Genomic DNA, 13,886 nt, shown 5'->3' on the forward strand with positions numbered 1-13,886 from the left:
TAAATTTATTAATTCCTATATACTGCAACATGTAGACAGAATTAGGAGTATAAATAAAATACATATTAATTTGTTGAATAAAGGTAAAATATTTCTTCTATAGGGGATACCGGAAATCACCACTTCTATTTGGCGATGGATATACCTCGCCACCACGGTCGGGCCCGTCGCCGCTCCTCTCATCACCTACACTCTAATCGTGGGAGGTCTATTAGCCCTGGCCATCATCTTCGTCAAAGCATACAAAAGCGTCGTCATAGGACAAAACTCCCTAGAAATTGTGGAAATAGGCAGGGAAACATTAAGAAGAGGGTCAACTCTGATCCACAGTACCAAAATGAAGCAGTACCAAGCCTTAAAGAAGCAAGGGAGACACCAAGAACTGACCTTTGTCAGCAGTCCAGAGCTGAGCAGGAGTTTGGATGAGTTCAGGAATATGATGCGTCCAGATTTCGTAAGGTCTTCGTTTGGGGACGCCGAGAGAGAGTCCCTGATAAGGTCAGATAACACCTTCATACTCTCAGAACACAAAAGATTCGAGGACAGTTAAGTTTATTTAATGTAAAATTTATAAGCAGTATTTTTTGTTTGGACTGGTTTTTTTTCGTTAATAAAGTTGATGAATAGCGAACAAATTGACGGTTGGACATAATTATTACGTAACCATGTCTAGATCTGATTTAAAAAATAGTAGATTTTTTTGTTTTAATTATCAGATACCGGATTAAGTCAATATCTAAAGTTCTATATTTATTTCGTAAATCTATAATTTTATGAAGTGTAGCAGAGTTCCATGTGAGTACAGAGCACACGTTTTAAATTCGACATATAGCACTCAGACAAGATTAGTAATTATTCATTTTTTTCTCAACCTTAATAGATTCCTTTGCTTTTCATGACAAACCAGCTCTATTAGTTCATTAACAACAAATATGATTTATTGTATATTCAATAATTCCAATCGCATCATAACTCATATAAAGTAATTTTCGAATATGAAATCTATAATTAATTATGTCCATTATTAATTCATATGCCTAGGTATTATATAACACAAGAAAAAACCAGTTCGAAATATTATCTATAATGTTTTCTAAGTGTATATAAAGCTCTTGAAATTGTATGTAAAGTGAGCAGTTATAAAAACGTCGCAAAAAAACGCGGCGTTTGTATTTGAAACGCGGGACGATGAGATGCGGTATCACTGAATAACTGTTACAAATAAAAAAGGTACAATAATTCAACATCCGGAAGATAGTAATTCGCACCTTTAGAACTAAAGTGATCTAACTCAATAATTATATACATTCTGGTTTTGTTAAAAAATACGTCATTCCAATGCATGCTCTATAATTTTATGACGAGAAAAAAGACAAATTTATAGAATAGAAACAGAGATTCTCACTTTCGACGACCACCTAATTCACTGCCTTCTATATTTGTTTTCAATTGTTTTTTAATTCGTTTGCCGCAAATCGTATTGTTTGAATTAGGTCACCTTAGTTCTAAGAGTGTGATATGTGACGAATAATTATCTGGTCGAAATAACTCGAACAAAAATGCTAAACTGACGTGCCATTCCGATTTTATCGATTAAAATGGGTATAACAGAACAATCTTTTTTGGCATGTTTTCAAATCACTTGTTTTGATGGAGTTATTCCCGGGATCGGAGATTAAATTTGGGTTCGTGTATTGTATTGTAATAGACTAGAAGCCAATCCATCCCAATAAGCATGCGCAGGACCTTTTGAAAGCCGGACTAACAATAATTCTTATGAATTTTAAACGTTGACCCTCGTGTCTTCGTGTTACCTAACTTTTTACGTTCAGTGGACTGTCTCTGTGGCGTAGTTTTTAATTTTATATATTTGTATTGCATGCGTGGTACGACACTCTGAAGTCCTGGGTTTAATTCCCAGATCGGACAGCGATATTGGGTACTTGAGCTTAGTATCTTGTAGCTGAGTAGTAAATGTTTTGTTTGGTGGAATATCAATAGCGCATCTCATCGACCCTAGTTGTTAGTTTAAGCTAATTTCGGGGTTACGTATGTTACGATTAAGGGTTTTATGACTGAATACGGTTCCGATTTTAATGGAATCTTATGTAGTATAAATAAATATTGCTCATTTAATGTAAGCACGTATATGTTGATGTAAATGTTGAAAGATCCAGTTTTCGCCAAAATAGAACGTAACTATATAAGAATAGAATCGAAATACCAATCAATGACAAATGGTTAAGGGATTTAAAAGGGATGAAAATGTACGAAATTTCAATTGAAATTGTAGCCAAATAAAGCATTATTTTGACCCATTAAGTTAATATTGGCCCGGTTTTCTTTCGTATTAACGTTGTCATACAAAACCAAAACACAAGCATCGTTAACTTTTTTGGAAACCCCAGAAATTTATTTTATTTATTACTGTTGTGTATAAGGGATATTTGCTAAATAATAGAGGCCGTCGATTAATATTACCGCAAAACTTTATAGTCAGACAGAGTCAAGATGACAGTGTACAGAACAATGCTTGGGATTGTTCTAATGCCGGCGCCACACGTAGCAAAAATATTTTAACACTTGTTTGAACTCATGTGTGGCACAGGTATTTGCGTATTTGTGCAAAGTTCGTTTAAATGTTTGCGTATTTGCCATTCGGTATCGGTTTTTCAACCACACATCAAACGTTCAAAGTTATCGAATTGCTTAAAAGAGAACAGATTATATGGAAACCTAAAAGTAAAAGCCTTAAACATTGAAATTTGGCCAGTGTCTGTAACCGTGTTCAAGTGTGTGGCAAAGTCTTTGTTCAAATATTTGTCGTGTGTGGCGCCGGCATAAGAGTTAGTGCAAGACCATAGACAATCCCATAGATTAAATTTATCGCCTTTTACTCAACAGTTATGATTTTCCAATGACCCAAGGGCTAGCAACCGATTTAATAGACCTTATGGTTAGAGCTCACTATTGTCCATACACACAATAGGTATCAAAGGAATAATGGCTGCGTTACCTTTTATTAAATAGGGAAGGGAAGATACAAATATATCTACCCTAAATAAATGATGTATTTTTCAACATTTATATCTAAACGAAAAGGTACTCAATGATGTGGTGAAGGAATACATCAAACATTTTAACTAAAATCATTTTGGGACCAATCCTCAGAGGTTTGGGACCATGATAGGGAGCAAACGTGATAGCCTTGATAGTTAATCATCTATCAATTTGTAAAGAAATTACTGGCATAATAAAATGGAATAAAAATACTTTATAACAAGTAGCTCTGTGACACCAGCACAATATGTGATCTGTAACAAAGATAATTGGATACGAAAAAAATACTTATATAATTGATTCTGAAGAGGAGTAAATGTTGATTTAAAACAACCGCTTTCAAAAAACAAATTTGAGACCTTCCTATCGGCGATGAGCGTTTCCTATCTCCAGAATTATCAGTCCAAATAAAATATAGCTCCAAACTCCATCTGCAACAGTTTAAATCATCGGAAAACTATTAACAACATGTCCTGAGGCTACAAAATGGCTATGCATAGGTATTCTGATATTTACAACAAATAATATCTTGCCAGTAAAGAATATTGTGATTTAAAAACCAGATTCGAGTGATTCAGACTTGCCGTAAAAAAAGCCTATTTATATAACCTAAGAATGAATATAAAATATTGGATATAAACTAACAAATCATTCCTAAAAAAGGAACTAAACAAAATTTGAGGACCACTGGCATGAACTTAATAACTTGAATATGTGATATATTATTAAATAACTCTAAATGTTGCTCAATACTTAACATATGTATAATGTGCCTTAAATTCTTATTTAGTTTTAAACTAAATGTGTTCTCAAAACATAACTGTAATTTTCATTATTTCTATAGAAAAATATTCCCGGTGAGCAAAAATGTGTCAAAAAAAATACTAAGTATACTTATCATAACTCATTCCCAAATTTTTTGTAAAGGATTAACAGTTTAATTACGTAGAAACTTACGAATGTTTGGAATATTTGTGAAGTCTGCCAACTAGCACTAGGCCAGCGTGGTGGACTAAAGCCTAATCCCTCTCAGTAGTAGAGGCTCGTGCCCAGCAGTGGGACAGTTATTACTATTGTTGCGTCTTACTTAACACACGTATTCTTCACAGTAATGAAAATTACAGTTTTTGTTTTACAAATAAGAAACGATAAAAATATTATGTAAATGGTTCAAAATACTGATGAATTTAACAAAACGTGAGTGTAACGTGAGCTACGTATAGCTTTAATAGGTAAATAAATGTTTATGTCCGACATTATAATCAGATTTCGCTACTAATTGGCATAATATTTATTTATAGCAAAGAGAATATAATCACTAGATACGTAAAGCAATAAAAATTAAAAACTTCTTACTATAATCTCGTCTGGTTGATAAAATTGGCGGCAAAATTACTTTTTTTTTCTTTCTTCGACAAGGCGCTGGTCGCGCATCTGCCTGTACTTTATTACTACTGTATAAAATCCAAACAACAGATTATAAATTGTAACCAATATTCGCGCCAATTCATTTTTTTTTAATCAACGGAAATCCTGCGTTTGTATATAGCATAAACGTCCAAAGAGAAGGTATAGTTACCAATCCCCAGTGATATCTGTTCCTGTCGGACAACTTCTACATTCCATGATAATTAATAAAAATGGGTGATCAAGGATAATATTAAGAAAACTGTAAATATTATTTTTAAGAAATATTTTTGTAATTATTGTTTATAATAAAAGGAATTCATATGTAATGTGGTTTTTAATATTCCGGTTTCTCTTATATCCATCCCATGGTTGTCTCTAAGAGATTGCCTTGTGCAATAAGACCGCCATGTGTATTTTTAACAGACTTCAAAAAAAGGAGGAGGTTATCAATTCGACGTGTTTTTTTTTCTATTATCTTGTTCCATGATCTATGTCTCTGGTGTACAAGAAAGTGTAAATGCATAAATAAATAAATAATTGAATATAACCCAAAAATGCTCTGGTGAGATTGGGGACAGGATATGAGCATAAAAAAATAAGTATATATACAATATATTCAGCACATTATTTGACTCCACTAATACTACATATTGTTTATTTACACTATTAAACCCTAAGATGTTTTTATTACATAGATACGTTGTCCGAACTCAATACTGGCAAGACGAAAGTAAGGTAATTGCCCGACTTAACAGCCAATGAGCGTGTGGCACTAACGTTGTTACTTGTTACGTAACTGTCGATGTATATATATCCTTTTCTAACGAATCTGTGCTGCATCTTTTTATTCCTTCTTCGAGCCAATTTGTAATTATATGTACAGGTACGTGAATATAGCAAATAGTGCGCCAGTTTTTATGTGCCATTTTGTTTAGTGTATGACGTGTCTATTTGTAAAACGTCATTGATTAAACCACTGTTAAGAAGTTTCATTCATGGAAATAAATCCTGAAAAGGTTCATATCACCAATAAAACGCACAAAAGCCTAAAAATTATTATATTTGACTAGCAAAAACGATGCTGTATGTACGTGTTACCGAGTTCCTTACACTATGCAAGCGACAGCTATACTACTCGAGTGGACATTTCATTATCAATATATTTGTATACTAACGCTTAAACGGAGCGTTTGCAAAATTACATAAGATCAAGCTTTTAACATTCCGTTGTCATGGCTGTACGGAAAATGATTCCTTTGCCTTTGCAATTTTTATTTAAATTTATAACAAAATTCTATTGGAATTTGCCAGGGCCGTAATTAAGATTGTTATTTGTGGGGGTAATTCTTGTGGGATATGTATAGTTATAATTTAGTACATAAATAGAATTTGTCGTATTCAATAAAATTTTGAATTAAATCCATAAAAATATTGTAGCAAAATCATTACTATGCACTTACGTAGTGTCGAAATATTGTCAAGAAATAAGTCAAATATTAAATGAAGTATGTAATGTTAAATATCATCGAGTAACACGAAATTTAATTCATTTAATACTGTTATTAAATTATCCTGGATTAATTTTAAATAACTGCTGAAATTAATTCCTTTGTAGGTAAATCGTATCTTAGGATAACAATTTGATAATTCTGCTTTTTTAACTAACAACAATAACAATAAAACTGGGATGAGACTAGAATACGTACATATATGCTACCTGTATATTCATTTATGCTTTATTTTTATTAAAAATGTTTTTCTGTAATTTTGCAAACACCCACACTAGCGCTGGAGTACAATAAAAAAAGTTGATAATAGCGAATAAAAACAATATCTACAGCTAGTATTGGCATTGTTTAAAACATTTTAAAAATACATCCTACGTTAAGTATAATTACATATTTTTATTTTTTGTAAAAAGTATTTATCCCACATTACGTATATCCGTTTCATTAGATCACTAACTTTTTTTTTCACTTGTGTGGGGATCGTGGTATTAAATATTTAGGAGTACGGGAATTTAATATTCTACAAAATACTAACCATTACAGTTAGGTTAAGATGGCTTGGAAATTTTTACTCGAATTCGAGATCTGTTAATCGATAAAATAACTACTAATCGGGTATTTTCCTCTTTTCTTATGCCTTTAAGAGACAAGTACATGTTCAAAAAAGAAGCCAAGATTTATGCTACAAGTATGAGTCAATATTGCACTGGCCCTAAATAAAAATGGCTCAAGGTCAAAAAAGTGTACCAATGGATTTGGTAAGGAAAAGGTGTCTATAAGCGAAGAATCTATTACACTAAAATAATAATACCACAATCACACCACACACTTCATATAAAATCAAAAATGGATAAAATTGACCATTTTCCATTACATTATTGTAACTAAAATTTCATTGACCACTTCAGTGAAATGGTCTTCATACGGGCAATTGTTGCTTCGGAACAGCTGTCACCAACTGTGTAAAACAGTTTTTTTTCAGTAGTCTAGCATGGGAGATTAGGTAAATCATTTTTATTCATCCATTTTTGATTTTATATCTCCACATATAAGCATGAGCTGTATGTATTTCTGATTTCTTGTAATATATATAACAGTAACAATCTACTATGTTTTGTCGGCATGGGTTGTCCAATTTTGTAATACTGGTAAGATGTAGTAACTATATGATAGAAAAAAAACATATGGAACTTAATAATGGCAACACTTTCAATCAATTTTCAACCATAAAGCTTTAGACATATAGTCCATTAGACGATGGCGAAACCTTGCGCTGATAAGAAAAACATTGCATACATTTTATATAAACTCTATCACCATCGTCAACTTGCTGACGTTATACCAGTTACTTGTCAAGCGACTTTGCGCAGTTGTTTTCATCAAGCACATTATTTCATTCAAAGAAAAACTTTAAATACATACAGCCCCTGCCTTCTTCCTTCTTTTGGTAAGATTAAAAAAACTTGACAGCATTTTTGTCGTTTTATCCAAAATACGGTTTTGACATTACATTATTGTCAAACTGACAGTAGATATAACAAAAATAGAGAGACAAGAGAAAGGCAACAAATAATCACGGCTTTGAAACAAGCCTCACAGCCCAATAGTTACTGTTAGTTTGACAACTAACGTCAAATACTGAATTGTACAACTGAAAACAGTAAAAAAAAAGTCGCAAGTTTTTTTTTCACATTATAAACATCCTGTTTTCACAAACGGCATATGTAATTGGTCGCTGAGAGTAAATGCCTTCTTAATCTTACCAAAAACCCCCGCTAATCGCCCAAGCCCTCGGCACGAATTTTACAAAAGAATTACATAATAATAATACACAATACTTAACATTTTAAAAATTATTTCATCTCGTATCGATAAGTTTAATTTTCTTCAAAGTCGGCGTATACAATTTTTTTGAATCGAATGACAATTATTACTTTTCATTATTATTATTTAAATTTATCAATTATTTCAATATATTGAGTATACTAAGTTATCCGTATCGTATATTTTATTTCGTATAATCACGTTGCAGGGACGCATCTAGTGGGGGGTCACTAGAGGTAAGACCCGCACGCACGAAATCGACGGAGCGACGATATATGTACGTATACTAGTGTGCGGTGACCCCCGCAGCTTCACTAGATTCGGCCCCAGTTGACAATGAACTCCCAAACATCGCAGCACGCGTTAGGATATGATACAATGGATACTTTTTCGCGCAATGTGATGTAGGAGTCGGTCTATTGGTTTGTGCGAATATTTATTCATGAACATTCCTAGACAGTTTTGAAAAAAAGGTTTTGTAATAGTTTTACTACTTTTACCAGAAAACGACATATTATTAAAGGTAATACTTTTATAAACAAAAAAAAGTGTTTTCTTTCGCACAAACCAACAAACCTTGAATAACTTACACTAATATGGCTGACGAATTTTCCAATAGAAAAAAATACACAAAAACATATACCAATAAAAAAGAAATTACAACAATGAGTATATTTAAGAACTTATCCTTTTTACATTTTTAAAAAATAAATATCCTTGTCTATGGACGGTATTGTCTGTAGTATTTCTTGTCAGTGGTACAAAAAATTATCTTACAGTGCTATTTTTGTTCAGGGTCAGTCGGGAGTTGCAGATTGAAATTAAAAAATTAAACTAACATTTTTTTTAATCACAACCGGTGTTCAAATTGACGTATGCTTGTATTGAGAGAGAAATATAAAAAAGAATGTGTTGTTTATGTTATTTTTACGCTAATAAACATCTTTGAGTGGCATACTCATAGTAGTTGCTGTAAATATAAGTTAGAACTAAATCAAAAGTTAAGCTTTTGAACAACACTCGCCAGTTCCAATTGTTGTGACGGTAATATGAACGCGTTATTTGCCAGATATAGACCATGTGAGACAGTTCGATATATTTTTGCGAACTTTGCAAAATAAAATAAATATAGCTAAGAGCCTGTCTAAACTACCGGCACAACAATAGTAACTAGTAAGAGAAGCTACTCGTCGATAGATGATATTATACAGTAGTAAAACCAGGAAACAATCTTACAAACAAGCATGCCACCCAAAAGAGAAAGAAGAACACGCGAGTGCATACGGACGGGCGTTTTTAAAAACGCACGGCGCACACACGAGCGCGAAATCGCCAACACACGTACATTTTGACTTTTTCGAAATATTTTACTTTCATTACTCATAATATATACTTTTTTTAAACGCTGAGGTATGGATTACGTATACATGGTTTACGTCCGACGAGGCAACTTTGCGCGTTCGTTTTGACAGCTTTCAAATAAGACATCTTTCATTCGTCACAGCATAGCTACATACACAATACTGGGCTAGATCGTACAAAATACTGATAGTTCACAATAAATATGTAAAATAATTTATAAAATAGATTTGAAATAAAATAGAAAAATATTAATAAAAACATATTAAAAAAGATATAAGGCAAAAAAAATATTACCTATACATAAAATCACATATTTTAAAACTTTTTTCTCCTTCAGACAAAAATACAAACTGCCTTTCTTTCTTTCTGGCGAACCACAGATATAGACAATCCGAAAACGCAATGTTGCCGCGTACAAACTTATTAAAATCTAATCGCTAACACTATGGTATACTGTTGATTTAATGTCTTTTTATCATGAATCATTGACATGACAGTCATGTCTATTTATCGAATTTAAAAAATTAACGTATACTTATTTCTTGATGAACATCGAATTTATACAAGTACTTGTTTTTAGATATCATGATGCACTCAGAAATGTAACTTATAAAAAATAAGTTATTTAAAGAAAGAAAAATATGCACATTTTTTTTTCATTGATCTAAAATTGACTCTAATTAGGCCTGTCATTTAAAGTAATAGTAAATAAATATGGGACCCAACACCCCCCATTTCCTTCGTCTTAATCCGGTCCTGTAATTTTCGCACAGCACTTGTATAAATTTGATTACAATCACTTACGTTATAATTTTGATTAGCATGTATACAGACAGATGGACGTCGATTTTTTCATATATTTATATCATGTTACTAAGGAACGGGCGCACGGACAGCCTAACTTTGAAAGGGTGCAATTTATTTTTTAATAAACTTAAGAACAATTATTTATAGAAAGTAATACCTCCTTTTTTTCATACTTATAATATCAGCCCATATTTATATACTATCTTACTAGGTGCGGAACCTTACTGATAAACTTAGGTCTTCTGTTAAAATGCTTTTGGAGAACCTATAAGCCAGTTTCCTTACAATGTTTCCTTTCGCCGCCAAGCGATTATATCAATTATTACTCGTAATAGATCTGGAGCCGCATGGTCTGGGATGGGACAATTTTCAACTACATCTCAGCAAGCAATTGCACTCCACATCTATTACTGTTATTTTTTTTTAATTTCAAATTACAATAAACTTTAAGTATCATAGAATAATAATTTCATTGCAATACTCCATTCCATTTGTTATTAGATGCACCGTCCGCCCATTCCTTACTCACCCGGTTTGCAACCACGTATTACGACCATGGTCGTACAGTTTGCGACTATATTCAATGCATGCTCTGTTGTATTGAATAGTTTGAATGTTCCGACGACTGGTCGTCGTTCTGCGGGTCTTGTTCATCACCGGAATGATCACCGTCTTGATCCTCGTCTTCTGATGATGAGAGGAGACCTGGTGATGAAATAGTTCGGTTAATGATAAAACTTTGAGCTATTATGGAGGGATAGTATAGTCACACTTTTAAGTGATAAATTTTAAATAAATCTACATAAACGGAAACCAAAAAAAACTTATGATACTTCAAAATACTAAATTTTTATTTAATTTAAATATTCTGTAAAATGTAATTAAATTGTTTCATAATTATTCTTGGTAATTTTAGTCTCTTGTTTTATTTATAATGCATTTTATTATGCGAAAAATTATTATATTGAATTTCAAAAACTTACCCGCGGTGAACTGTGGATTGGAGAGAGCATCGGGCCAGTACCTTTTATTTATGGACGAACCATTTTTACTCTTCTTGCCACCTGCAACCACGACATAAGTATCACATACACGAAATACGCCTCATCACATAAGAAATAGTATCCCGGAGGTACTTCATACTTAGGGAATAAGACTCGCCCCCTATTATACGGGACCTAACGTACATAGAGACACGTATATAAAGCTACCTCGGAAAATATATTTACTATAGACATAAACAATTAGTCGAAAACAACACGGTTTTACTCACGTAGTATGTAGTCGGAATCGCCGACCATCAGTGTTCGAGAGGCCTCCGCGACGCGACGTCCTCTTAACACTCGCCCCTGAGGATGACCTACTTAATAGATCGAAATTGGTCGGCGATTCCGACTACTTTATAACGTGAGTAAAACCGTGTTGTGTTCGACTAATTCAATTTGTCTCGCGTAAGTTTTAATAATATTATGACATAAACAATGTTTGTTTTGCCAGCTTGTCACGATTGGAATTACATCTATCATTATTGTAATACATCCTTGCTTAACAGATTAGTTTAGACCAACAAGGCCTTGTAGCAACATATTGCGTACACTAGCGGCAATATTTCACATGCTACTCGCTGCAAGTCCCGCAAGAATCAAATTTGCAGAAGTCCTGTGTTCTTTCCCTAATTGTTTACATTGTAAAACTTGCGGCAGTTGTCTACTGCAAGTTTTCTTGCTTATCTATTATTTAAACGTTGCTCTAGTATGTACCCCCAACATGTAGTTACCAGGTTTGTCAGCGCAGTCCAGCATCGGCTGCAGGATGCGCCGGCGCGCGTTGATGAACCAGTTGTTCACCTGCAGCAGCGTGAGCCGGGTCTGCGCCGCTAGTGTGCGCTTCTCTTCCTCGGTAGGGTACGGATGCTGCAACATTTCGTCCGTGCGTCTTGAGTAAAAAAGATCATTTTCAAGATTTTTTGAGTGGTTGACTGTTTTTTTATAATTGATAAATTTAGAGGAAATTATTGATTAATTTTGGTTAAAATATTTATGCATTGTAATGCTATGGTGATGTATGTATATAATATAAATATTTATACTATATCTTTACAATTATATATTGAAAATTATTGATGACAGCAATACAGTCTATTTCATCCAAGACGCGTTCCACCACTTTTTGAGCTGGGATGTAGCGGGGTAAGTGGATTGACCCAACCAAGCCTTAGCCTCGACGCTATCCACCGCAGTGTGCGTATGAACTCATGCGCCGACGCACCCTAAGCGATCTGGGGCCTTATTCTCTATCCCGCACGTTATTTTAACAGTGCGTAACAAGCACGTAACACAACACATCATGTTTAGGACTATAGAAATTGCATTACAGAATACCATTACACGCACATATCTCGAAGATAACATGATTAATAAATAAAAATGCTTTATTCATCACGTAGGCGAAAATAGTTGCACTTATGATAAGTCAAGGTACATGAGAATATTTAATTATTACTTAATTAGCTTATATAAAAAAAGACAATTTATATTGAAAATAAAATAAATGAAAAATATACTTAGTAAACAAAGAAACCAGCTCGGGCTGGTAGGGAAGAAGAAATAAAATGATGTATATATAGACACGGCCGCGTTACACGTTTACACTATCATACAGAATAAGGGCCCGGGGAAAGTAGCGGGGCGCGTGTTGGAGGATGACAGGTTGTACAAGGAGTGCTGACCACGAGGTGCTGGAAGAGCCAGGCGCGCATGACCTGCGTGGCGTGTCGCGGCAGCACGCCGCGCTTGCCGCTGCCGTCCTCCGCGCACTCCTCCTCGGGCGGCGGCGACCCCGACACCGACGAACACGAGTTGTTCGAGTTCGTGCCTGCAAGGGACCTCGTGTTATACAGGCCTTATACAACTAGTTTTCTATTAATAGATACCAAGGCAGTATCGCAATCTTAGTGTTTGGAAGATAAACTGATCAAAATAAGTCATTTGAAGAATATAAAAAAAATGTTATTCAAATCATAGATGGCATGGTACTTTCGGCGACCTACTTATGATGAAGATATAAAACTACAGCAAGACTCTATCATACAATAGAAATTAAAATAGGAGATTCATTTTATCCTTACCGGTATAGGCATCAGTGGGCAGCAACCCAACGCCAATCTGACCAATTGGCGTGGAGCCTTGGACGACTAGTGAAGCTGCTGAAAAATAAACGGTATCAATCAAAACAATTCGATATGCAAAATATAATTACTAGAATATTACTCGATGACAACGTTTATGTGTCAGGCAAAAATCACCATCCCCCTTAAAATGTAAAAAAAAAGTGACTGTTCAGTCGATGTTTGTGATTGGACGATCCAACGCGTCAGTCACGTGTTAGTCTCAACCAATCACAATAAAACGACACTGAATCGTGTCGTGTTTTCGCGCCTATAGCCTTCATAGCCCATATCCGTTTTCAACAACCACTTCTCTACCCCGCCGGCACAGGGGCCTTATTCTCTATCCCGCACGTTATTTTAACAGTGCGTAACAAGCACGTAACACAACGCATCATGTTTAGGACTATAGAAATTTGGCTTACAGAATACCATTCCACGCACATTTCTCGAAGATATCATGACACGGCCGCGTTACGCGTTTACACTATCATACAGAATAAGGGCCCGGCAGACTCACGCTGGTCGCGGTGCGGCGCGTGCGGCACGTAGGGCGCGTCGGCGTGCGGCGCGTGCGGCGCGAACACCGGCGGGTACGCGGCCGGCGGCGGCAGCGGCGCCGCGGGGCTCTGCAACACGATACACAGTAAACGGTTAGTCACGCAACAAACATGTATGACGCGATTGTTTCTCTTGAAAACTTCGAACGGACTCATGAAATTCAAACAATTAAAAATAAAAAACATTGA

General features: G+C 34.7%; 2 protein-coding genes across 3 annotated transcripts in view; one reads left to right on the forward strand and one right to left on the reverse strand.

Moving 5' to 3' along the window:
* LOC115447925 (scavenger receptor class B member 1) overlaps positions 1-4,365 on the forward strand; it is a 110,941-nt gene extending 106,576 nt beyond the window's left edge. The window contains exon 13 of the mRNA XM_037444390.1: positions 104-4,365. Coding sequence (XP_037300287.1) covers positions 104-550 — 447 coding nt within the window. The 3' untranslated portion in view covers positions 551-4,365. The remainder of the gene's footprint in view (positions 1-103) is intronic.
* A 1,148-nt stretch (positions 4,366-5,513) lies between these two features.
* LOC115454621 (homeobox protein PKNOX2-like) overlaps positions 5,514-13,886 on the reverse strand; it is a 31,031-nt gene continuing 22,658 nt past the window's right edge. Inside the window, exons 6-11 of one of the 2 annotated variants that reach the window (XM_037444592.1) lie at positions 13,658-13,766; positions 13,099-13,173; positions 12,700-12,845; positions 11,749-11,884; positions 10,955-11,035; positions 5,514-10,676 (exon numbers count right to left, since the gene is read on the reverse strand). In XM_037444592.1, coding sequence (XP_037300489.1) covers positions 10,552-10,676; positions 10,955-11,035; positions 11,749-11,884; positions 12,700-12,845; positions 13,099-13,173; positions 13,658-13,766 — 672 coding nt within the window. In that variant the 3' untranslated portion in view covers positions 5,514-10,551. Of the gene's footprint in view, positions 10,677-10,954; positions 11,036-11,748; positions 11,907-12,699; positions 12,846-13,098; positions 13,174-13,657; positions 13,767-13,886 lie in introns of both variants that reach the window. The other variant, XR_005113315.1, reaches the window with a different exon arrangement.

This window comes from Manduca sexta, chromosome 28 (genome assembly GCF_014839805.1).
Source record: "Manduca sexta isolate Smith_Timp_Sample1 chromosome 28, JHU_Msex_v1.0, whole genome shotgun sequence".
Taxonomy (NCBI): domain Eukaryota; kingdom Metazoa; phylum Arthropoda; class Insecta; order Lepidoptera; family Sphingidae; genus Manduca; species Manduca sexta.